General features: G+C 49.4%; 1 protein-coding gene across 1 annotated transcript; it reads left to right on the forward strand.

Moving 5' to 3' along the window:
• The first annotated feature begins 1,521 nt into the window (after nucleotides 1–1,521).
• Nucleotides 1,522–20,925, forward strand: LOC146037147 (uncharacterized). Its single transcript, XM_083161095.1, has 2 exons — nucleotides 1,522–1,544; nucleotides 17,641–20,925. The coding sequence occupies exon 2, from the start codon at nucleotides 17,652–17,654 to the stop codon at nucleotides 18,435–18,437; it is 786 nt and encodes a 261-aa protein (XP_083017221.1). The 5' UTR covers nucleotides 1,522–1,544; nucleotides 17,641–17,651; the 3' UTR covers nucleotides 18,438–20,925.
• The last annotated feature ends 5,904 nt before the right edge of the window (nucleotides 20,926–26,829 follow it).

Consider the following 26,829-nt stretch of genomic DNA (forward strand, 5'->3'; position numbering starts at 1 on the left):
GATGGTAAACTGATGCTAGCGATGGAGATTTGATGGTAGTGATGGTGATACAATACTATCAATTGTGATCTGATGGTGATCCGATACTAGCGATGGTGATCCGATGCTAGCAATGGTAATCCGATGCTAGAGATGGTGATCTGATACTAGCGATAGTGATCTGATGCTAACGTTGGTGGTCCGACACTAGCGATGGTGATCCAATGGTAGTAGTGATGGAGATGCCATGGTGATCTGATTCTAGCGATGGTGATATGATACTAGCGATAGTGCTCTGATGCTAACGTTGGTGATCAGATACTAGCGATGGTGATCCGATGCTAGAGATGGTGATCTGATACTAGTGATAATGATCTGATACTAGCGATAGTGATCCGATGCTAACGTTGGTGGTCCGATACTAGCGATGGTGATCCAATGGTGATTTGGTAGTAGTGGTGGTGATGCCATGGTGATCTGATACTAGCGATGGTGATATGATACTAGCGATGGTGATATGATACTAGCGATAGTGCTCTGATGCTAATGTTGGTGATCCGATACTAGCGATGGTGATCCGGTAGTAGTGATGATGATCTGATACTAGTGATGGTAATCCGATACTAGCGACGGCGATCTGATACTAGTGATAATGATCTGATACTAGCGATAGTGATCTGATGCTAACGTTGGTGGTCCTATACTAGCGATGGTGATCCAATGGTGATGCCATGGTGATCTGATACCAGCGATGGTGATCTGATACTAGCGATGGTGATATGATACTAGCGATAGTGCTCTGATGCTAACGTTGGTGATCCGATACTAGCGATGGTGATCCGGTAGTAGTGATGATGATCTGATACTAGCGATGGTGATCCGGTAGTAGTGATGGTGATCTGACACTAGTGATGGTGATCCGATACTAGGGATGGTGATCCGATGCTGGATGCAGGACTCGGGTGGCAGACATTTATTTCCTACAGATGCCCTCTGCTGCATTAGCACGTGCAGTGATGCGCGGCAGCTTCCAATGTGATATACAATTCTATACTCCCCTATGACCAAAATGAAATCAGCAATAATGAGCAAATTCCCTGCGGCTGTGAATCCGGCCCAGAACAGACCCCCCAAGCCCAGGGGCCGGGTAATGTCTTGCGCATCAAGACAATGGTTATTTCCGTAGATTGGGCCTCATTCAGCATCAGTTGCAGTTGCTTGATATGGCACGCGGAGCCTAGCGTGAGATGGTCGTCCCTGTGCTGCGATCGTAGTGATTAGATCCGACCCCTGATTGGGCAGCGGCCCTATATAGAGAGGTCAGTGTAAATCCTAGGGAACCTGCATGTCCTCTCCAACATGTATATAGCCCATGTTGCCAGCAGCAGGGAATAGGTGCGCCCAAGCCTCCTGCAGGTGTGGGTGTGGTCCCAGCTACCTTGGGAGGTGTGTGGGCGTGGCCCCAGCTACCTGGAAAGGTGTGTGGGCGTGGCCCCAGCTACCTGGGAAGGTGTGTGGTAGCCTCAGACGCTCAGTAGCTGTCAGCTGCCAGAGGGATCAGTACGGTGAGTCTCTGCTTCCTCTCAGCATTGGTCAGAGCTACTGTATGTGCAATGTTCCTGGGGTAAGAGGTAGAAATGTGATGGTGCATATATACAGTATATACAGTGTATACAGATCCCGGGGCTGCTGTCTGCTTCTCCTGTTGCACTTGGCAGCATATATGGTCGGGCTGCAGACGTTGCCTGGTCTGGGCTGCATGTGATAAGGATTTATCCTGAACTCCTCGTACAATACTGTCTGTACATGCCAGAGAGAGCCTTGGGCAGATCAGCAGCATGGGGTGTAGTAGGTGTGATATTGCTGTTATATAATGTACGAGGGTTGCATTGCAGCACATTGATGAGCACGCAGTGACATCACTTTCTGTCCCCTCTGTGATATGCAATGGGCTTTGTGTAGTGAGCAGGACCCTTCGTCCCCCTGGTCCCGGCCTCGTCACATCGCTGTGACATCACTTTCTGTCCCCTCTGTGATATGCGGTGGGCTTTGTGTAGTGAGCAGGACCCTTCGTCCCCCTGATGCAGTGAAAGTGTCACCCACATCCCCCGGCCACAATGGCTGCAGAGTGAGGTATTCTGGGTAACAGGGACCAACAAGCCTCTGCAGACACCACCCCATATATACTGTATGTTATTGTGTGTAATCGTGTCTGTAATGCCTGCGATTCCTTATACAGGTCAGATGCATTAACAGAACTATGTCTGGCCCTTCATAGAACAGCGCAGCTCGGCCCCACGAATGTCTCGTCCAACACTGGCCTATGTCGACATGTCAACACTTACTGCTGCAATAATGTAACCTGATGCACATGTGTGTAATTGCGGGTCACCCGGGAAACCATTGCTCCGTCTGCAGTGACATCTAATCCCTGTGCTAACTGAATATGCAAATATTACCAACTCTCAGGAGCGCACATCGCTTGTAGCGTAACCACTGGGTGATATTTGAACAATATCGCTCAGAATGGCCCCGGGCATAACCAGCCCCAGGCTCAAAGAGCCGGGATTGGTTTAAAAAAAAATCAGAAAACCATTTAAATAGGGCTCCATTGATTTTTTAAAAACCAGCCCCAGGGCCGGGCATGGTTCCCAAAATACGGGGAACCCCTACACTTTTTGTCCCCCGTATTTTTGGAACCAGGTCCAGCTCAATGAGCCCGGGGCTGGTTATGCTCAGCAGGGGGGACCCCACGCCATTTTCTTTATAACCTTTTTATACACAAAATCCTACATGTCCTCAAATTCGCACAATTTCATGATTAAAAACGCACAATATCGCACTATTTTGCCACAAATTCACATCTCATTAAATATGCAAATTTGCAGAAAAATTACATTTAAAAAAGTGCGATGTGGTGTGATTTCAGAAAATGCTGTTTTTTTTTTCACATTCCATTAAATCTCGGCCCAGGTATCTCATAGCCCACACTGAAATGGTCTGTGAATTTAAACCTTGTGCCATGTTTGAAGCTGGGAAGTGTGTATGTGTGCTAAGTGGCCTTTTATAAGTCACACATCTGTGATTTTGAGAAGCTGGGGGTTATTTTCAGATTTTATTTCCTCATGTTTAAAATTCGAAGATGTGAGATACACTTCCAAATCAAGGTGTATTTTTGTTGGCGTATTTTTTTTTACGATTCGCATGAGTTTACGATTCTAATTCGTATTTTTTACAAATACGAATTGCTAGTAAATGACTAAAGTACGTAGTTTTCATGTTAAAAATAGGCGTATTTTATCGATGTCGTATTTGTATTCAAAAATAGTAAATCCTGAAAATACGAATAAAAAAATCATGCGGGATGTAAATCTTAGGTACTGGCCCGTTATAGTGTGCTGGGGATTCTGTGTTCCATGTGAGTGGGGTTACTGTGGGTCAGCCACTGGGGACGTGCAAGGCTGGGTGGACAAACCTGTCGAGTTGGTTTTCCATGTAGTAAGGCAGAGTATGCGATCGGTTACAGGACGCGCTGGCTGCAGCCTCCGTACACACAACAGGAGGAGGGTACATGGGGTGATAACAGTACGCGGTCAGTGGGGCGGAGGGTCACACAAACTGGCCAGCCTTGTAATACCCTGCTGATTGCTATATTGCACTGCATGGGCATTGGGGGGCGACAGGCTGCTTCTTCATATATTATTATTATTATTATAATTTTATTTATTTATATATGTCCTCGGGCGGGAAGCACCAACCACATGTGGTACATTCCACCGCCGATCGCACTATGGCACTTATTCAGATCTGATCGCAGTACAAATTTGTTCTCAAAATGGGCAAAACCATGTGCACCATACCTCCCAACTTGTGTCCGGATGAAATAGGGACACTCGCGCGCGTCCGAAAAGGGGGTGGGGCGCATGCAAATGAGGGCGCGGCTTATGCTAATTAGCCGCAACCTCATTTTCATACGAGAATAGACACTGTGCGCGTGCGCACAGCGTCTATTCTACTAGATTGGGGGGTCTCCAAACTGCCACCTCCCGCAGCGGGACAATGCCTGCCGCGGGTGGGACAGCGGGACAGGACCCGAAAATCGGGACTGTCCCTCTAAAATCGTGACAGTTGGGAGGTATGTTGCACTGCCGGTGGGGCAGATGTAACAGGTGCAGAGAGAGTTAGATTTGGGTGGGGTGTTTTGAAACTGAAATCTAAATTGCAGTGTAAAAATAATGCAGCCAGTATTTACCTTGCACAGAAACAAAATAACTCACACAAATCTAACTCTCTCTGCACCTGTTACATCTGCCCCACCTGCATTGCACATGGTTTTGCCCATTTTGAGAACAAATTTGTACTGCAATCAGATCTGAATAAGGGACTATATGTTTTGACACGATTAGCAGCGCAGAGGGCGGCCCTCCTGATAAGAGGGGTCAGCGCCGGTGCCTGGACTTCTGGGTCTGTTCCTCTGTGCATGCTGGGAGATCCTTCACCCAGCGCTGCATAGGCCTCTATAGGGTAACGCCACCTATAGCTGCCATTGGTATGGGTCATTGGATCGACCCAATTCAGGTTGACATCCATTAGGTCGACCGCTGAAGTTTGACAGGGCTTAGGTCGACACCAGGAATATGTCGACATGGCTAAGGTTGACAGGGTTGGAAGGTCGATACAAACATTAGGAAGACAATGGCAAGTTTTACACAGTGTTTGGTTTGGAATGTCGACACCGTCGACATGGCCAACGACAAAGTGTACCGCATACAGAGTATTCTCCGAGCACGGCGTAGTGGATGGTAGGGCATGAAATACCGCCTGTCGGCTAAAAAGAACGTGAAAAACTCATGTCAACCTTTTTACTGTCAACCTTGTCAATGTCGGCCTTATGCTTGTGTTGACCGACCTTCCAGCCCTGTCGACCTTCAGTTGTTGACCTAATGCATATAGACCTAAATAGGGTCAACCTAATACTAATACTCTATCAGTATTACCTAGGAGACTGCAAGCCAGTGACATAACCCTACACAGCCTGAGCCAGGAATTACTCTTCACACCTTTGGGCCATTTATGAAAGGGTTAATGCTGGAGAAATCAGAGATGGCGTCCAATAACGTGATCGCCATAACCGGATATACCGGCCATTCGATAATGCGGCCTATAGATCTTTCCGGCATCGCTGCCGGTGATAAGAGCCATGTGGGTGACTCGGTGATGTCAGATGCGCACGTGTTAGGCGGCCAGACAGGGGAGTAATGGTAAATACTGGCGGCATAATATGAGTAAGGTGCTGCCTGCATAACGGAAGCGGTGAATGGTATCTTATGTATAATAGAGTGAGGTCGCAGCTGGTGGGGAACAAACGGGTGATCTTGGTATATGCACCCTCAATGCCAGGTGCCTCGTGACCTGGCACCACAACTGCTGGCGCAGGTACTACACGCTCAGCAGCCAGCGATAAGCCAGCCTGGAAGCTGTTGGATGAGCCTCCGTTATGCAAATGTTCAGTGTTATATCAGGTCGTTTGTTTGAGTTGGCTGAGGCCTTAATTAGGTGACATGTGGCAGAATAGAAATGTTTTCCTGGACTTGGCAGTAATTTATCATTCACCGCCCATGGCCAACCAGAGGAATCCAGCTCTCCAGGAAAAGGCTCCGGGACACCGGGTGTAACGTGGTGAGGGGCAGGGCTGCCATCAGGAACTGACTAAACAGGCAGGGCCCTCCCTCTCTCATACTCCCGGTGTGCCTGGTGAGACCATTGGTGTCTGTCTGCACTACGTTGCCTGTGATCACGGTGCGGTATTTAAATGGTGATTTAAGTCATGGCTATCGCACCCATTAAGGTTGGGTATAGGTGTCCAAAGTGCCTAAACCCGTCCAAACTAATGGGTGCGATGAGAAAAGATTGGGCACCAATATGGGTTATTTTTTTTCTCCTCTCTTAGCTCGCTTCCCCCACAATTCAAATGTACCCGTGCGAGCACCGGCGGTATTCGTATGTTATTGCTGACAGGCACGCACACATCTTCCCCGAGGGTAGAGAGCTAAAAGACGAGGAGTCACCCATTTGGGCCTGGGACTACAGTTAGAACTCTTACCACCCAGGTTTTGGGAATCTGCCACAATCGCCCTTCTGTCTACCGGAATCCCAAGCGCCAGGATGCCGACACATCCTACTGATGATAAATCTTACCGCGGTATATAATAATATTACGTACTCAGCTAGGCAGCAGCTCCCAGACTGTGGTTTTGTTTGTTTGAAGGTTTATAATTGGGGTAATAGGTCTATTCTGCAGACCAGTGAGGTGCAGTGTGGGCTACATGCAGAAGCAGCCAGTAACTGGACACCTGGGTAACACCATGCTGCGCTGCAGGTAGACAGATGTAACATGTGCAGAGAGTTAGGTGTCGGGGGGGGGGGCTGTCCTAGCTCAGAGTTACATTGTAGTGTGCGAATAAAGCTGCCCAGAATGTGTGGGCTACATGCAGAAGCAGCCAGTACCGGAGCACCTGGGTAACACCATGCTGCACTGCAGGGGGGCAGATGTAACATGTGCAGAGAGTTAGGTGTGGGAGGGGTGTGTCCTAGGTCAGAGCTACAGAGTGTGAGAATAAAGCTGCCCAGTATGTGTGAGCAGCAGTTAGCTGTTCGGCAAAACACGACTCTAGCACCTAGTGCAACCATAATAATGGGTACTTGTGTAGTTTCACGGCGGCAGTAATGTAGTTAGCGTAGCGTCCTTGTCAGAATCAGCGTAGTGTTCCTGCGGCCAGCATAGGCAGCATCGTCAGCGTCCCTGTCAGTATCAGCGTCGTGTTCCCGCCCGTTCGCGGCTAGCCGGAGCTTACGTAGTTAGCGTAGTCAGTCAGTGTTACGCAGTTAGTGTAGTCAGTCAGCATTACGCAGTTAGCATAGTCAGTCATTGTTACGCAGTTAGCGTAGTCAGTCATTGTTACGCAGTTAGCGTAGTCAGTCAGCGTTAATTACATTGTGTGTAAACCATTGACCATTTTAACCTGCCTTTTGACAGGTGTGAATGTGTTCCTGACACACCTATTATCCACACCAGGCCGAAGCGTGGTGAGCGGACGCGATACGCGTCCTCCCAACCTGTTCATACCCCCACTATCCACGTCGGCGTGGAGCTGAATAAACGTCAAGTAATCTGCGTCCCCTCGCGGGGACTCGCTGCGCTCGCCACGCTTTATGAAATCAACTCCACGCCAATGTGTATAGTGGGGGGTATGAACAGGTCGGGAGGACGCGTACCGCGTCCCCTCGCGGGGCTTGCCACGCTTCGGGCTGGCGTGGATAGAGGAGGTTTGAAATGGAGGCAGTTGCCAGTATGTAACATAGAGCACTGGCAAATGCCTCCTTTATTGTGCATGTGCACCCGCAGCCCTTCCCCCTTTGTGCACGAGACGCATGCGCTACCGAACTCCTAACCCTGTCCATCTCCCTGAAGCGGACACAGACAGGGTTGCCGTACCCTGCCGCACAAATTACTGCGTCTCAGACTGATGGAGCGCCTCTCCGCCGGCGCCCGCATGATCCCCTCTCCGCTGGCGTTTGCCAACGCAGGGGATCTGGCGGTTACCAGCGCTGTGAGAGGCGCTCACTAGGCTTGCCAGGGACGTCGGGGACAGAGCTACAGCTACAGTATGGTGACTAGCCTGCTGACGGGGACACTACGCTGACTAAGCAGGGCTGTCGCGGAGTCACTACGGTAACTACGCTAAGCAGCCGTTGGGATACGCTGACAACGTAGCTTAGCCTACGCTGAAAACGACACAAGTACCTAATAATGTACCAAACTAATAACCACCATACACCACAGTCCTGTAATGAGACATTGGTACAACACTAGCTCTTTGCGTGAGGCTGTGGCACCGGGTGCACACTAGGGTCGCCCTCAGAGACCGGTCCAGCGTCTGTGTATGAGCGGCCCTGCCCAGTATGAGCCGTTATGACCCATGTAGTTAACAGGTGAGAATGGTTTCATTACTCAAGAGGTGATGTTGCCTATAGCAACCAATCAGATTCTAATTGGTTACTGATGTCGGTGAGGAGCCCCTATAACCCCGGCATGGTCGCAGGCAGGATATACAGTCATTATACTCCTGTAATGATGCGTGTGTGACTTCCATACAAAGGGCCTGTGTGTACTGTTAGGTCCAGAGGGTCACATACTAGGCAGAACAGTGTGGTGCAGACGCGGGATGATAGAGAGACGCTTGTTGTCTGCATGGTTCGGGCTAAGATGACAATTCTTCCCTCCAACACAAACAAATACAGAATCATATGAATGGGGCTGAGGCTGGGATGGGTCCTTATGATGCAGCCGTGTAGCACAGCGCTACGTGACCCAGCAGCAGAATATAACAGAACCAGCGTCTGATCGCTGATATAGTATCAGGTTCCCATTTTTTTTACGTTTTTTTTTTTTTTAGCCGACATGTCCCGACAGGCGGTATATTATGCCCTACCATTCACTGGGGCGTGGTGGGAGAATAGAATAGTGTGCCCAAAGCGTGGCGAGCGCACACGGTACACTTTGACGGTGTCCATGTCGACATCAGGGACAAAAAAAAGTGAAACCTCATGTCGACCCTTTTGACCCTTTTTGACCTTCCCATTGTCGACCTAATGCTTGTGTAGACCTTCTAATCGTATCGACCTTAGCCATGTTGACCTATTTCCCGTGTCGACCTTCAGTTGTTGACCTAATGCATGTCGACCTAATATGGGTTCACTCAGTGACCCATTACCGGAAGAGTATTGGTATCTATATTCCCCCTGGTCTCAATGTCTATAGGTGCCCTATGAGAATCCGGTATATGGGACTTCAGAGGAAAAGATGAGAACGAGACGCTCGTGTGCCCTGTTCCGTCGGAGCCGCCCTCCCCCCCCCGCCAGCTCCCCCGTAGCCCCTCACAGCCCCCATTCGCCCTGACCTTCTCCACTCCATTGAGAGCTGCTCCATCTACACCTCTGAAGATCCCATATACCCCATTCTCATTGGGTACATACACTGCACAGCGAGAATCTGCTCCCCGCCGCCGTGCTGACGCTCGCGCGTCCCAGTCACATGGAGCTCCTGTCCGCCAGCCTGCGCCAGCTCAGGAAATCTGTTGATTCTTCAGGCTGACTGACAGGCGCTCCTTCTGTATCTGATGTAATTCCAGGTATCCCAATACAGCATCAGAAATACAGTACTGGTACAGCAGACAGCAAGATGTCCTGATGAAACGCGTTATTGCACGAGTACTATGGTCTAATTACTGTACTCCTGATAAATTTGTGTTATTGCACGAGCACTGTGGTCTGATTACCGTACTCCTGATGAAACGCGTTATTGCACGAGCACTGTGGTCTGATTACCGTACTCCTGATGAAACGCATTATTGCACGAGCACTGTGGTCCGATTACTGTGCTCCTGATGAAACGCGTTATTGCACGAGCACTTTGGTCCGATTACCGTACTCCTGATGAAACGCGTTATTGCACGAGCACTGTGGTCCGATTACTGTGCTCCTGATGAAACGCGTTATTGCACGAGCACTGTGGTCCGATTACCGTACTCCTGATGAAACGCGTTATTGCACGAGCACTGTGGTCCGATTACTGTGCTCCTGATGAAACGCGTTATTGCACGAGCACTTTGGTCCGATTACCGTACTCCTGATGAAACGCGTTATTGCACGAGCACTTTGGTCCGATTACCGTACTCCTGATGAAACGCGTTATTACACGAGCACTGTGGTCTGATTACCATACTCCTGATTAAACGCGTTATTGCACGAGCACTGTGGTCTGATTTATGTATTCCTGATGAAACGCGGGTACTTGTGTACTTTCACGGCTCCCATCGCATGCCAAATGTAATGGCATGCGATTTTTGCAGTTTTTATAGCATTTTTTGTAAAATCGCATGCGATCGCATGCGATTTTTAACAGAAATGCATACAAATGCATTGAAATTAGTATCAAACATATTCAATGGCCCCCAAATGTCATTTTTGAGGCTGTACCACCCCCACTATCAACGCGAACCTGAAGCGTGGCGAGCGCAGCGAGCCCGCGTGGGGCGGTGGTACGCATCCTACGACCTTTTCATACCCCCACTATCCACGTCGGCGTGGAGTTGAGAATAGAAAGTGTGGCGAGCGCAGCAAGCCCGAAGCGTGGCGAGGGGACGCGGACACCTGTGAAGGCCGCGAGGGGACGCGGATACCTGTGAAGGTATCCGTGTCCGCTCGCCACGCTTTGGGCTCGGTGGCTCGCTGCGCTCGCCACACTTTCTATTCTCAACTCCACGTACCGCTGCCCCTCGCGGGCTCGCTGCGCTCGCCACGCTTCGGGTTCGCGTTGATAATGGGGGTGGTACAGCCTCAAAAATGACATTTGGGGGCCATTGAACATGTTTGATACTAATTTCACTGCATTTGGATGCATTTCTGTTAAAAATCGCATGCGATGCGATTTTTTTCCTATACGATGGACATCGTGGGAGCCGTGATTGTACACAAGTACCGAAACGCGTTATTGCACGAGCACTGTGGTCTTATTTTTTGTACTCCTGATGAAACGCGTTATTGGACGAGCACTGTGGTCTCATTACTGTGGGAAGTCAGGCAAACAACAGCTGACATAGGAGGCAGGAATGGAGTTGGGCTTTGGGGGGTACATAATACGCTCTATAGGAAGAGACATAAGGGTATTTACTGTAGGGGTGTGTCAATGGGAGGGGGGAGGGGGGTAAAGCAGCGCATGGTCATTCTAGTGTGTCGACTTGCTGCATCAAAAAGGCACTAGCGGCCATATTGCAGTGCTGATGAGCGCGGCTGTACCTATATCAGACATGGGGCAGATTTCAGTAACCCCACAGAAAGGGATGGCAAATGTGTGAAATAGAGCGTGTAGTATGGGGCCTATTCACCACTGGGGTCATATGGTATTGCAAACGGGGATACTTATCACTGGGGCATTGCTCCAGCGCGGTGACATCGCTCTGATAAACCATCTGTAACACCGCAAATTTCTGTGTCAGCATTACTTAGCGCCTTCTGCGCTAGTGTGACCTGAGCTCTCACGCCCACAGTGCCGCTGGTCACAGACAGAAGGATCTGTTTGGATCCCTCTTCGCATCCCTGGATCTCCCATAGGAAGGCACCGGGCTCTGAGAACATGCGCCATCTGAAAGGGATACGATCATTAGGTCGACAGGCAACAAGGTTGACATGGGTCTAGGTCGACAGGTCATTAGGTCGACATGGGGTTTTTCACTGCTTTTTGAGCCAAAATGTGCTGACAGGAGGCATTTCGTGAACTACCATCCACTAGGGCATGGTGGGAGAATAAAATAGTATGCCAAGTGCAGCGAGGCACTGTGCCCGAAGCATGGCGAGCGATGCGTGGGGATGCGGTGCACTTCAAACTGTGTCCATGTCGACTGTGTTGACATGCGGGTAAAAAAAAACATTGAGAAAGCCCATGGCAACCTTTTGACTGTCGACATTGCCCATGTCGATCTAATGATTGTGTCAACCTAATGTCCTGTCCAACTAGACCCATGTCAACTTTGCTGCCCAGGGCCGCCAATAGGACAGTGCTGTGGGTACAGATGTCCCGGACCCCGGCCACTGAAAGGGCCCAGGCAGCTAATTTTGACCCCTGACTGCCTCCACTGTGCTCAGCAGGTGCGCAGGCTTATTCAACCCAGGACGCGGGCAGCCAATTAAAATGATGCACTGGCTTTTGAGCCAATCAGAGCTCGCGTACCAGCAGCCAATCAGAGAGCTTTCAATTTGCCACCGGTATCCTGAGTGGAAGAAGCTTTGCGCTCTGGGACCTCCTGGCTGCAGCTCAGCGGAAGAGGAGATGGGGGAGCAGGGTTACGGTAAGTCAAGTGAGGAGGGGCGGAAATGATCGCGGGCCCCAAAATTCCTGATGGCAGCCCTGTTGCTGCCTATTGACCTAGTGATGTCGACTGAACGTTTGTCGCCCTAGTTGTTGGAGACCTAACAACCCACACCCATCTGAATATAACGTTTATTTCCTCAGTGGTTGGAGTTTGCTGAATATCAGACAGCCTACTGGATCCCTAATGATGAATGTCCCAGATGCGGCAACCTGCGTCTATGAATGTGTAGTGGGCCCTTTGGTGAATAGGCCCCTAAATGTTACAAGTAGCGGAGTTATGTATCTGTGCCACTGACAGGATAATGGCTGCACCCTTCCATCAGAGGCCATTACGATACCTGCTAAGCTTCTGTACTCCCCTCACAAGCGCTTGTCTTGTGACTCTTGTATCGCTCGCTGCTGTCACACAGGTATATTACTGATACTGTACACAGTGATAACATTGTCTCTCTCCTATGTACATAGAAACAAAGCAGAGGAATGTGCAATGCGGGAAACACACGGGCAAGGGTTGGAATCGGATCACGAGGGAGATGTATTGCGTGGCATGACTAGAAATTTTTGCGCTCTTCCCCAAAAAAATTCTGCCCGCCCACCATACATTAATTGTCATTTTTTATTACCTCAGTGCTCATTGCCAGGGGTTTCATGCTTGTTGCTAGGGTTTTTTTGATTGTCACCAGGGGCAATATATATATTTGAGGGGCAATAAGTCTTCAGTGCCATTGGTATGCCACTGGATGTATTCAACATTGGGCGAGTAGGATTATTACCACCCGTTCCAGGACTGGGTGCTGGAGAGTTTCCCGACAGTCGGGATCCAGACAGTCAAAACCCCGATACTCTGGGTCCTGACGGCCACCGGCTATTCTCCCTCGTGGGGTCCATGACCCCCATAGAGGAAGAACAGAATAGGTGGCGAGTGTAGTGAGCCACTGTGCCCGCAATTGGCTTTGTTGCGCTCGTTCCGCTGTCTGAGTCCGGCCACTGGGGATCCCGACGTCGGGCTAATGACTGTCGGGGCCATATACCACACCCCCAGGACTATACAATGTCCGGGATTCCCGGAGGGGGGGCGTTCCCTGACAATACAATGTCCAGGATACCCAGAAGGGGGGTGTTCCCGGACTATACAATATCCAGGATTCCTGGAGGGGGGGGGGGGGGGGGGTAGTGTTCCCGGACTATACAATGTCCAGAATTCCCAGAGGGGTGGTGTTCCCGGACTATACAATGTCTGGGATACCTGGAGGGGGTGGGTGTTTCCAGACTATACAGTATCTGGGAATCCCGGAGGGGGGCTTTCCCAGACTATACAATGTCCGGGATACCCGGAGGGGGGATGCTCCCGGACTATACAATGTCCAGGATTCCTGGAGGGGGGGGGGGCAGGATTTCCCAGACTATACAATATACGGGTGCTCACAGACTACAATGTCCAGGATTACCGGTCTTAATTACCGGACTGTCCAGAGTAATCCCTGACGTGGGGAGAGATAAAGTACAATCCTACCAGCTGCTGCCATTTGTGAAACACAGCGTGTAACATGGCAGCTAGGAGCTGATTGGCTGCTATTTTATCTCTCCCCAGCACTGATTATACAGACTGGTTTAATCAGAGCGTATAATTTGACAGGATCTGATTGGTTGGTGACTGTGGGGATTATTCTGTTTTGTTCGCAGCAGGGCTGAGTTCGCATGGGGACCAAAAACGGCGACATAATTGACATTTAATTTGTCGGTTTCCCATCTTCGCGCTGCAGCTGGTAACGCGCTGACCAAATCAAATTGTGGATATTGCAGAACCCTAAGGACCAGATAAAGGTCCCAAGGAACCACCAGGCACACCTACGGAACATGAATATATAAGGGAACATTTGGACTGCGGGACAGTGATTGGAGATGAGGCGCAGTCCTGTAACTTAGCTCTGCTACAAGTAGGGTTGTTGCCACTACAAGAGAACTAGTGATCATCATTCACAAAAGGAAGAATGTGTTGTTTTCTGTCACACATGCCAGGAAATGTTTTCCCACATGCAATGGTTGTCGCTGGCTGAAACACGCTTTTCTTGTTTTTACATTATCATACAACTGCGGGTGTAGCCAACTCCAGTCCCAACAACAGTTCTAGACCACCTAGTACAGGTGTATTCATTACACACAGACACATGTCCCAGGTCCCCCACCAGGTGCACATGCGTACACATTTTTCACTGACACATGTCCCAGGTCACCCGGCATGTGCACAGGTGTACTCATTACTCACTGACACGTCCCAGGTCACCTGACGGGTGCACAGGTGTACTCATTACTTACTGATACATGTCCCAGGACACCCGGCAGGTGTACAGGTGTACTCATTCCTCACTGACACATGTCCCAGGTCACCCGGCAGGTGTACTCATTACTCACTGACACATGTCCCAGGTCATCCGGCAGGGGCACAGGTGTAGTCATTACTTACTGATACATGTCCCAGGTCACCCGGCAGGTGCACAGATGTACTCATTCTCACTGATACATGTCCCAGGTCACCCGGCAGGTGCACAGATGTACTCATTCTCACTGAAACATGTCCCAGGTTAACCATCAGGTGCAATCATTACTCACTGACACATGTCCCAGGTCACCCGGCAGGTGCAAAGGTGTACTCATTACTCACTGACACATGTCCCAGGCCACCCGGCAGGTGCACAGGTGCACTCATTACACACTGACACATGTCCTAGGTCACCTGATGGGTGTACGCATTACTCACTAACACATGTCACAGATCACTCAACAGGTGGCTAGATGTACTCATTACACACAGACACATGTACAGGTCAACAGGCAGGTCAAAGGTGTACTCATTACTCACTGATTCATTGTAAAAGATCCACAGGTGGAGCTTACAGTATTTACTTCCCTTCTGAATCTGTGAGGAGACCTGTTCTGTTATGCCGCCCATACACTATGCATTGCAATCTAGTTCAAAAAGTACATGCAGCACCTACTTTATGTGCTGTGTGATAGGCTGTGCGCAGGAGAGTGCATCTCATTGCACCCGTACATCGGACCGTGTATGGGCACCTTTCAGTGCACCGTTGGTATCTCTTGAGGACTGGAGTTGGCTACCCCTGTAGTACTGTATCTGAAGAACCCCAATCACACCATTAGGGACAGACGATGTAAAGCTGAATGAACAGGCCCTGACTTAGATGGTGTACCGCAGTAGTTTATAATGGGTACAATTTGTGTGGTGGCGGTGCATAAGGGCCACTGAGACTAAGGGGAACAAACATGGCTTCTATGAGTAGAAGCTTGCGGTTTCATGTCCTGCAGCATCAGCGATTAGTATCAATGCGATGCGCACGTGCGATGTGTGGCGATAACTTATTATCGCCACACACTCCCCTCTCCAGTCCCTACCCCTCCCCTTCCCAGTGCTGACTCCTCTCATTACCAGTCCTTACTCTTCCATCACACAAATAAATATGACTGCACAGGAATAGGTGTATCCTATTAACAGAACTCCCACACTAGAAAAATATATACCTGTTATCACTAATGAAGGGATGTGTAGTGTTGAATTCTGTGTGGTTATGTTACCGCACAGCTTATCGCATGCTTGCCTACTTTTGAAAACTAGTTTCATAAAGATTATAGTTGGTAGTAGAATTTTGCACAGCACCCCATTGAGGGGGCGTGTCATGCTCCTCCCAAAGGGTGTGTCTAGTTCCATATATGGAGAGATTGTGAAAATAGACGTGGCACCTAGAAGTGTGGGTGTGTACTGCTACATCTGAGAGGAATCTTTTAAAATGACATATCCAAATGTAGATGAGGTCCAGCAGTTAGTAAGAGATAATATACTTGGTAATGTGCTGGGAAATGGTGCAGATGATTCAATGTAAATGTATCTATTGCTCGTTCTTTTTCCTCCAAAAATGTAACAGTGTAATGTGGTCCAGGTGACATGAGGGAGATTGCTAGACTAATGAGGGAGAGAGGGAGATTGCTGCTATTTCAGGGAGTCTCTTGCAGAATGCAGGAGGGGAGGTAACTATGATGTAACAGTGTAATGTGGGCTAGGCGACATGAGGGAGATTGCCAGACTAATGAGGGAGAGAGGGAGATTGCTGCTATGTCAGGAAGTCTCCTGCAGAATGCAGGAGGGGAGGTAACTATGATGTAACAGTGTAATGTGGGCTAGGCGACATGAGGGAGATTGCCAGACTAATGAGGGAGAGAGGGAGATTGCTGCTATGTCAGGAAGTCTCCTGCAGAATGCAGGAGGGAGGTAACTATGATGTAACAGTGTAATGTGGGCTAGGTGACATGAGGGAGATTACTAGACTAATGAGGGAGAGAGGGAGATTGCTGCTATGTCAGGGAGTCTCCTGCAGAATGCAGGAGGGGAGGTAACTATGATGTAACAGTGTAATGTGGGCTAGGTGACATGAGGGAGATTGCTAGACTAATGAGGGAGAGAGGGAGATTGCTGCTATGTCAGGGAGACTCCTGCAGAATGCAGGAGGGGAGGTAACTATGATGTAACAGTGTAATGTGGGCTAGGTGACATGAGGGAGATTACTAGACTAATGAGGGAGAGAGGGAGATTGCTGCTATGTCAGGGAGTCTCCTGCAGAATGCAGTACGGGAGGTAATTATGATGTAACAGTGTAATGTGGGCTAGGTGACATGAGGGAGATTACTAGACTAATGAGGGAGAGAGGGAGATTGCTGCTATGTCAGGGAGTCTCCTGCAGAATGCAGGAGGGGAGGTAACTATGGCTTATTGTTGGTGCCATCAACTGGTTTTATATAATTGAACCAAAGAACAGAGAGAAAAAGAAACCAGCTTTTCAGGATGCACTCCTCCCTCCCTGATCTATTTTCTTGGTTTAAAATGTTTTACTTTATTAGTCAATATTAATAAAAATATATAATTGCCTTCAGTCTAATATCAGTTGATAGGTACTAATTTGTACCCAAGCAGGACACATTACCCTTAATATTTTTTGGATTGTATATTAGAACAGAGCAAAGTACCGGTATGTTAAAATTAAGTGAAAAAAGATGTGTGAATAACAAAGAATAATACCTATAAAGATTTAATTAAAAAATCAGTCTGTGCTTGCTGCCTCCTTTGTGTCTTTATAAGTGGTATTCTTATTTGTTGAGACACTGCTGGGTCACATTTGTAACATATGTCCTTTCAAAGTTGTATTATCATTGGTTATTCATAAAGTCTAAAGAACAGCTCCAGCCACGCACTGCCCCCATTACAAATATGACAGTGCTCAGTGGGGAAATATGTGACCAGTAAAATACACCATTACCAGTATGAACCATTAACACAATGCAATCATAATCACTAAGAGTTGCATCTTTTCGCAGTGCAGCCTATGAGTCCTTTCACACACTCCGGCTCCTGCCAAGCGGCAAAAACCCGCACGGCCAGGAAGCCGTGAAGCACACAGTAGTTTATCATGGAGGGGATGGCCACAGCCCGGCAGCCGTCCCTTCCAGTGGCGGGATCAGGCTGCAACTGGACGGCTTCCTGGCCGTGCAGGATTTCACCGTCCAGCAGGAGCCGGACAGTGTGAAATAGCCCTATGTATGGGTGATGCAGGGTCACACATCCATTTCAGTGGCGCCCCACGTGTGACTGTCTCTGCATTCCCAGAATGCTGAGGAATGTTTTGGCCATGTATAAATCATTGGTTTCCACCATTTTGTCTCCACAGCTCCATGTAAGATGGTGCCCACCCGCCAGTGTGGTTGCGGTCTGGATGCAGACTCTGGGAAAGTTCCCCAGATGACCGATGACCCCAGGATGCTGATGCCGGAAGACTCGGATTTCCTTCCCTCTGTCAGCCTGGCTGCTGTCCTGGTCCTTATTTTCCTCTCTGTCCTCCCCATGTTACAGCCTGACACCGGATGGGAGGCAGCTAGAACATTGGCCAACGTTAAAGGAAATATGGCTAATTTGCACCCTGTTCTCTATAGCCAGCCGTTGTCCATGCAGGTGACCACAGACACATTAAACAAGGTAGAGGACCAGGTGGTCATGGTTCTGGCTGCTGCAGCGGAAGATGCCTTCAAGACGCTTGTTTGCTTCTCCAAAGTGGTTTCTCTTCTGTCAACGCAAGGCCACCTTCAGTCTGTGATGCAGCGGGTCCGGGGACACCGGAATCTCGGGGCAGCCTGGAGGAAAAGCTCCATAAGACCCTCAAAGTTCTTCTCTGTTGCAGTAATAACTTGGAGGAGAGGAGAAAATCCTCACTGCGTGATTCTTGGTCCGCCGAACCCAGTGACTGGCGATGTGACTCTAATGGAGATATGGCTTCCGTCTTCCTCACCAGAAGGAAATGTGACCATGTGGAGCGATTCTCCCACCATTGCTGGCCAGTTCCTACAACACCTCTACAGAACTGCTCTGGTCCCAGAGTCCTTTGAGATCAGAGAACCCAAAAGACAAAACCTCAGGGTTATCCACATTAAAGGGGACCCCTACCTGGAAAGGGGCATGGTCCTGTGTTAGGTTCTGATGGCAGCCACACAGCTCTATAAGACCTTTCACAGTTACGTTAAATCAGGTTCTTCCATTTTTGCTGAGAACATGGACAAATTGAGAAGCGCAAGGTTTTGTAGCGGCTGGAGGGAAATGCATAGAAATTGCCTTGTGGCTTCTTCCCAGTGTAACGAGAAAACATAATAATTACCCTGCTCTAGATGGAGATCGCAGTCACTGCAGTTCCAGGGCACTGGCATAAATAATGGTGCAATGATGCATAGTCGCAGTGGGAGGAGTTATCACAGGGATCTGTCCCAGAAGTGTCTTCTCTTGTAGCACAAAGACAAAAACAAACCTGGTATTGCCATAGAAATGATTGGGCTGGAAACACGCCAGTTCCCGCAACCCATGGGCTGTTAGATATGGGCCAAACGCAGGGTTGTAGCCAGTACTTTGTGGGGCCCCTGGCAACATTTAGAAGGGACCCCAGTCCTACTGCTTCTAGAGACTCTGCTTCCACAGCAGCTATGCTGTGGAAGCAGTAGTGCCTTGGATCATTCTATACCCCATAGTAGTGCCCTGGATCATTCTATACCCCATAGTAGTGCCCTGGATCATTCGATACCCCATAGTAGTGCCCTAGTTCATGTGATGCCCCTTACTGGTGCCCTGGATCATTTTATGTCAATTATTAGTGCCCTGGATCAGTATTTGCCCCATAGTAGTGTCTTGGATAATATTATGCCCTATAATAGTGCCCTAGTTCATGTTGTGCCACATAGTAGTGCTCTGGATCATTCTATACGTGGGGATCATTCTATAGTTCCATAGTTCATGTGATGCCCCTTATTGGTGCTATAGACCATTTTATATCAATTATTAGTGCCCTGGATCATTATTTGCTCCATAGTAGTGCCCATGATAATGCGCCCCATAGTAGTGCCCTAGTTCATGTTGTGCCACATAGTAGTGCTCTGGATCATTCCATACCCCACAAAAGCATCATGATATGCTTCTTACTGGTTCCCTAGATCATTTTATTCCAATTAGTAGTGCACTGGGTCATTATGTACCCCATAGTAGTGCCCTAGTTCATTATATGCCCCGTAATGGTGCATTGAATCATTTTATGCCCAATGAAAGTGCCTCATATCATTGTATGCCCCATAGTAGTGCTCTAGTTCATGTTATGCCCCATAGTAGTGCCCAAGTTCATGGTATGCCCCAAAGTAGTGCACTGAATCATTTTATGCCCAATGGTAGTGCCCCATATCATTGTATGCCCCATAGTAGTGACCTAGTTCATGTTATGTCCCATAATAGTACACAATATGCTGATCTGTAGGGCTACCAGTACACATCATGTCAGACTATACCCCTTCTTTATATTATGCCATACAGTGTCCTCAGTAGATAGTATGTTACATTGTAGTTCCAACAGTTCAAAATATGCCACATTGCACTTGTCCCAGGTAATTTTATCACAGTTTAGTGCCCTTTGTTCCTATTAGACCACATTGCAGAACCAATAGTTCATTATGTGCAACATGTCAGTGCCCTCAATTCATATTATGCTGCACTATATTGCGTCCATTGCATATTATGCCACATCACAGTGCACATACCACATTAGTGTCCCATTACCATTATAACATCTGCTACACACACCTCACTGAAAATGGAATGTCACCCTGTACAGGTGGTGCTGGGTAAGACTGGTATACAACTATATCGCCAGGAGCCCAGTCCCCCTAAGCCTCTTGGCCCCATAGCAATGGCACCCCTGCACCCACTGTAGCTATGCCCATGGACACAGATGAACTTGCAAATTGGGGGTGTAGAGAATCCTTGTGGACATTTGGGGAAGGCTGGAGATTTGGTAGACACTGTAACAGCTTACTGGCCATGATGAAAGTGCACCTTACCACATCAATGCCACCATGAGTCGCTGCACCCTGCACCCACTACCAGACAATGGCATTTCCCACATGAAATAATCTGATTCTCTGTGCAAAGATGGCAGAACAGGGTGTTAGTGCATATGCACTAGGGACACAACATAAACTCTGCAAATGTCCCCAGATGTCACTGTCATGTACTGCTTTATATAATGTACATAGAAATATACTTTTTTTTACTTGAACGCAAGAATATGCTTATTACTGTTCATGTTGCGGTATATGTGGCTGTGTGCGATGCTGTGTACGTCGCTGTATATGTTGCTGCGTAAGTCTTTCTATATGTCACTGTATGTCTCCATAACTATCTCTTTATTTATTGCCTGCAGCTTTTGGTATTCTGTTATGAGCCCCCACATCCACGGCTGCCATGGCTGTTATTATCTGCGCAAGCTCTACAGTGATTATCACATTCTAGGTTCAGTAGTATAGTATTGTAGTTATATAGCCAGTTATACTGTAGTTATAGTTATATAGTAATTATATATCTAACTATAGCTCAGGTTATATTGCATACATGTGACATAAATGTTTTAATGCTGTAAATGTCCAACCTGCGGCCCTCCAGATGTTGTGAAACTACACATCCCAGCATGCCTTGCCATAGTATTGCTATTAGGGAATGCTAAAACTATTGCAAGGCATGCTGGGATGTGTAGTTTCACAACAGCTGGAGAGCCGCAGGTTGGACATGCCTGTTTAAATGCTTTCAAAATTATATTGAAGACTCCTGGCGCAGTACTCCCTTTGGTACACTAGATGGCATCATTGTGAAGTGACGTTGGATGGACTAAAAATGTGGATTATGATATAAGAGGTCTGTAAATCCAGTAAATCATTGTTTCCTGCTTGTCCGCCCAGCACAGACATGGCTGCGAGCCCAGTAGTGTTATCTATCTGCCCAGGTATTATTCTTATGTATTGTGCTAGATATGAAGAGCACGCGCCACATTAACCAGTACAACCTAATATAAGAGGGATACAGTCATTTGGTCTACAGCATGATGGTTGACAAGCATTGGGTCGCCACCACTAGGTCAACATGGCTTTAGGTCGACACAAGCATTAGGTCAACAGTGTATAGGTCGACAGTCAAAAGGTCGACATGAGGTTTTTTAATAATTTTTTTTTTTAGCCGACATGTGCCGACAGGCGGTATTTCATGCCCTACCATCCACTAGGGCGTAGTGGGAGAATAAAATAGCGTGCCTGAAGCATCGCGAGCTATGCGAGGGGATGCGGTGCACTTGAAACTGTGTCCATGTCGACTGTGTCGACATCCGGATCAAAAAACATACTTTTCATATGGAAGCTTTCCTGATGAATTCAAGGTGGACGCTAATGTCATGTGATGTAATCCACCTGCCCCAAGCAGGCAGGGCCACTTCTGCATTTGCTGGGGTCATCCCTGCGTTTCCATGGGCTCGCCCACCGTTTTTGCGGGCATGCCATGAAACGCTGGGTGGACCTCAGTGACCGCCTCCTGGCAGTCATTCATTTTGCGAACGCCCCAGTGAGTGCAAAACTCGCCAAAGGCGTTGGCTCCGGGGGTTTGCAGTCTGCGCACATACTGGTCCCCTGGCGATTCCTTTGCAGGGTAACTCCACGAAAATGGCAGATGGGAAGGAGTTACTGTGAGCATTGCCGCTCCTGGCTGGCACCTGCCGTTCCGCCCGCTTCTTGCTGACTTGGAGATAAAGTTACCAGTCTAAACAGAAGGCTGGATGCGGCATGGCCTCTGCCTGAGCTCGGCACTGGTGAGAGGGGATGGGGGTGCAGATGTGCCCCGAGGGCTCTTCCTAACCTGCGTCATCACTTCTCACAGGAAATACAAAGACTCCTGACATTCAAACGTCTCACTGCCAGAAACAACTAATCTGCTCTCTCCTGCACTTGCCGTCTCTCCTGATCCTGCTCTCTCTCCTACACCTGTTCTCTCTCTTGCACCTGCTCTCTCTCTACTTCCGATGCTCTCTCTACTGTACCTGCTCTCTCTTCTGCCTCATCTCTCTCTCCTTCCGCTGCCCTCTTCTGCATCTGCTCTCTCTCCTGCGTCATCTCTCTCTCCTTCCCATTCTCTCTCCTGCATCTGCTCACTCTCCTTCCCCTGTTCTCTCTCTCTTGCCTCATCTCTCTACTTCCGCTGCTCTCTTTCCTGCCCTCTGCTGCCCTTTCTCTCTCCTGCACCTGCTCTCTCTCTCCTTCCCTCCACTACTCTCCTGCACCTGCTTGCTCTCTACTTCCCTCCCCTGCTCTCTCTACTTCCCCTGTTCTCTCTCCTGCCTCATCTCTCACTCCTTCCTCATCTCTCTCTCCTTCCGATGCACTCTCTCCTGCCCCATCTCTCTTCTTCCCCTGTTCTCTCCTTCCACTGCTCTCTCTCCTTCCCTCACTACTCTGCTGCACCTGCTTGCTCTCTACTTCCCTCCCCTGCTCTCTCTACTTCCCCTGTTCTCTCTCCTGCACCTGCTCTCTCTACTTCCCATTCTTTCCTTTGATCCACTGCTCTCTTTTTCCCTCCCTCTGCTCTCTCCTGCCCCTGCTCTCTTCTTCACTTGCCCCAGTTCTCTCTCCTGACCCAGCTTTCTCTCCTTCCAGTGCCCATGTTCTCTTTCGCCTGCCCCCTCTCTCCTGCCCCTGCTCTCGCTCCTGCCCTTGCTCTCACTCACTCCCACCCCCGCTCTCTCCCCAGCCCCTGCTCTCTCTCCTGCCCTTGCTCTCTCCCTGCTTTCTCTCCTTTCCCTGCTCCCTCTCTCCATCCCCTGCCTTCTTACTGACTTCTGGCATCCCAAGCACTGCTCATCCATACGTATCACCACACAAATTTAATTTTCTGCTCTAGTCCCACTCTGAGGACTATGGGGCTGACTCAGCAGTGAACAATGAAAAAAAAAAAAAAGGTACAGTATAAGCAAGCCCTGAAACTGCATTGTACAACCTGATCTAAGCTACTAGCTCTTTGTATTGCCATGCATGTCTGCCCCTGGCTTACAGGTGAGACTGGCACCAGCATAGCCCCTGGCTTACAGGTGAGACCAGCATCAGTGCAGCTCCTGGCTCTTACAGGTAAGACCAGGCAATGGCACAGCTCCTGGCTCTTACATGTGAGACTGGCACCGGCGCAGCTCCTGGCTCTTACAGGTGAGACCGGCACCAGCGCAGCCCCTGGCTCTTACAGCGGAGACCGGCACCAGCACAGCTCCTGGCTCTTACAGGTGAGACTGGCACCAGCACAGTACTCATCCTGGCTCTTACAGGTGAGACCGGCACCAACGCAGCCACTGGCTCTTACAGGTGAGACCGGCACCAACGCAACTCCTGACTCGAGTGAGACCGGCTCCAGCTAAGCACCTGACTCTTACAGGTGAGACCGACACCAGCTCACTCCTGGCTCTTACATGTGAAACTGACACCAGCACAGCTCCTGGCTCTTACAGGTGAGACTGGTACCAGCTCACTCCTGGCTCTTACAGGTGAGAAAGGTACCAGCTCACTCCTGGCTCTTACAGGTGAGACCGGCACCAGCTCACCCCTGGCTCTTACAGGTGAGACCGGCACCAGCTCACTCCTGGCTCTTACAGGTGAGACCGGCACCAGCTCACCCCTGGCTCTTACAGGTGAGACCGGCACCAGCTCACTCCTGGCTCTTACAGGTGAGACCGGCACCGGCTGACTCCTGGCTCTTACAGGTGAGACCGGCACCGGCTGACTCCTGGCTCTTACAGGTGAGACCGGCACCGGCTGACTCCTGGCTCTTACAGGTGAGACCGGCACCAGCTCACTCCTGGCTCTTACAGGTGAGACCGGCACCGGCTCACTCCTGGCTCTTACAGGTGAGACCGGCACCGGCTCACTCCTGGCTCTTACAGGTGAGACCGGCACCGGCTCACTCCTGGCTCTTACAGGTGAGACTGGCACCGGCGCAGCCCCTGGCTCTTACAGGTGAGACCGGCACCGGCGCAGCCCCTGGCTCTTACAGCTGAGACCGGCGCAGCCCCTGGCTCTTACAGCTGAGACTGGTACCGGCGCAGCTCCTGGCTCTTACAGGTGAGACCGGCACCGGCACAGCCCCTGGCTCTTACAGCTGAGACCGGCACCGGCACAGCTCCTGGCTCTTACAGGTGAGACCGGCATCGGCGCAGCTCCTGGCTCTTACAGGTGAGACTGGCACCAGTGCAGCTCCTGGCTCTTACAGGTGAGACTGGCACCAGCACAGCCGATCCTGGCTCTTACAGGTGAGACCGGCACCAGCACAGCACCCATCCTGGCTCTTACAGGTGAGACCGGCACCAATGCAACTCCTGACTTGAGTGAGACCGGCTCCAGCTCACTCCTGGCTTTTACACATGAGATCAGCACCAGCTCACTCCTGGCTCTTACAAGTGAGACCGGTGCCAGCTTGCTCCTCTCTCTTCCAGGTGAGACTGACACCAGCTCACTCCTGGCTCTTACAGGTGAGACAGACACCAGCTCACTCGTGGCTCTTACAGGTGAGACCGGCAACGGCGTAGCACCCTGGCTCTTACAGCTGAGACCGGCACCAGCGCAGCTACTGGCTCTTACAGCTGAGACCGGCACCAGCACAGCACCTATCCTGGCTCTTACAGGTGAGACAGGCACCAACGCAACTCGACTCGGGTGAGACCGGCGCCAGCTCAGCACCTGACTCTTACAGGTGAGACCAACACCAGCTCACTCCTGGCTCTTACACATGAGATCAGCACCAGCTCAGTCCTGGTTCTTCCAGGTGAGACCGGCACCAGCACAGCTCCTGGCTCTTCCAGGTGAGACCGGCACCAGCTCACTCCTGGCTCTTCCAGGTGAGACCGGCACCAGCTCACTCCTGGCTCTTCCAGGTGAGACCGGTACCAACTCACTCCTGGCTCTTCCAGGTGAGACCGGCACCAGCTCACTCCTGGCTCTTCGAGGTGAGACCGGCACCAGCTCACTCCTGACGCGTACAGGTGAGACCGGCACCATCGCAGCTCCTGACGCGTACAGGTGAGACCGGCACCAGCGCAGCCCCTGGCTCTTACAGGTAAGACCGACACCAACTCCACTTTTAGCTCTTACAGGTGAGACCAGCGCAGCCGCTGGCTCTTACAAGTGAGACAGACAAAAACGCAACACTGATCCTGGCTTTTACAGGTGAGACCGGCACCAATAGTTGGAATACAAAATGTTAACATGAAACATGGAAAGATCCCTTATCTCAGTAGTCACTCTCTTCTCTTTTACACACTACTGATTATGTATTTATTTCTCCCTCAAAAACTTTTGTAAATGATTGAATGCTTGCGAATCTGTAACAAATGCTATAATATAATTGTATTACGTATCTTGAAAATGTATCCAATTGTAAAGTGCAACAGAATATGCTGAACTATATAAGAAACTGTAAATAAATAAAATATTTTAGGATACCTGATGAAGTCTCGTTGAGACGAAACGCATCTGATTTTGCATTTCCAATGTCATGTACAGCTTGAGAACCAATTCTGGATCAAGAAACCTTGTACAGACATCTTAGTGAACTTTGAACATATGAACTTTAACTGATTTTAAATATATTATCGCTGTGACATCATTGGACTATATAATGATGCGTAGGATTTGGAAGCACAGCACTCCAGCCGATTTTATAATCCTTGTATAGAGAGGATTTCACCTTTATATAGCCTTGACAAAGGGGCATATGTAGCCCCCGAAACATTGGCGCATTTTTCATGCACAAGTTACATAAATTGTTTTACCAAGTCCCTCTGGAGTGCCATCTTTCTTCAATAAAAGTGTCCTTACAGCTGAGGGGCACCGGAGGCGATTGCACCGCATGGGAGAGTGCCGGGCCGCATAAAGAATATATATATATATATATATATATATATACACACACACACAATAGTAGGTTCATTTTAAAAGTCGCAGTGTATTTAAAAAATTAAACCAACATTTTGGGGCTGTCACGCCCCTTTATCAAGGTGTAGGGTGAGGCTTGATTTTTATAAATACACTGCGACTTTTAAAATGAACCTGAGTGCCATTGTTTGCTTCATCTACTATTGCGTATATCCAGTCCGGAGGGCCCTGGAGTCAGTTGCCTACTCAGGAGAGTACCAGGCCGCAAGCAGTTCTCTATCTAATCTACCTATCTATATGATTCAGGCATTGCATGTTGTTTCCCAATAATTTGCTGGAAGTGTGGATTATCACCCGGCTGTAATGTGATGGGCAGAGGCTTTGGAGGTGACACTCTGATGCTATCCACCCAAACCTGTCACCTGCTCCTGCTCAGCGCAGAGCGGCTGCTAAGGTGATTTATTTGGAGGCTGAGCTCTCCTGGGATGGCAGAGACTTCAGAATTGGAGTACAAGGTGCTGGAGAGCTCTGTGTCCACCGATATTCCTCTGCCTCCCCCGGCACCTTCGCCGCGGCTTTGCAAAAACATATCGCTTCCTTGATTT

The sequence above is a fragment of the Crinia signifera genome, chromosome 9 (assembly GCF_055691185.1).
Source record: "Crinia signifera chromosome 9, ASM5569118v1, whole genome shotgun sequence".
NCBI classification, from domain to species: domain Eukaryota; kingdom Metazoa; phylum Chordata; class Amphibia; order Anura; family Myobatrachidae; genus Crinia; species Crinia signifera.

Bases quoted from the DNA above. Each gene is read 5' to 3' on its own strand.
- LOC146037147 (XM_083161095.1), top strand. From the start codon at position 17,652: ATGGTGCCCACCCGCCAGTGTGGTTGCGGTCTGGATGCAGACTCTGGG.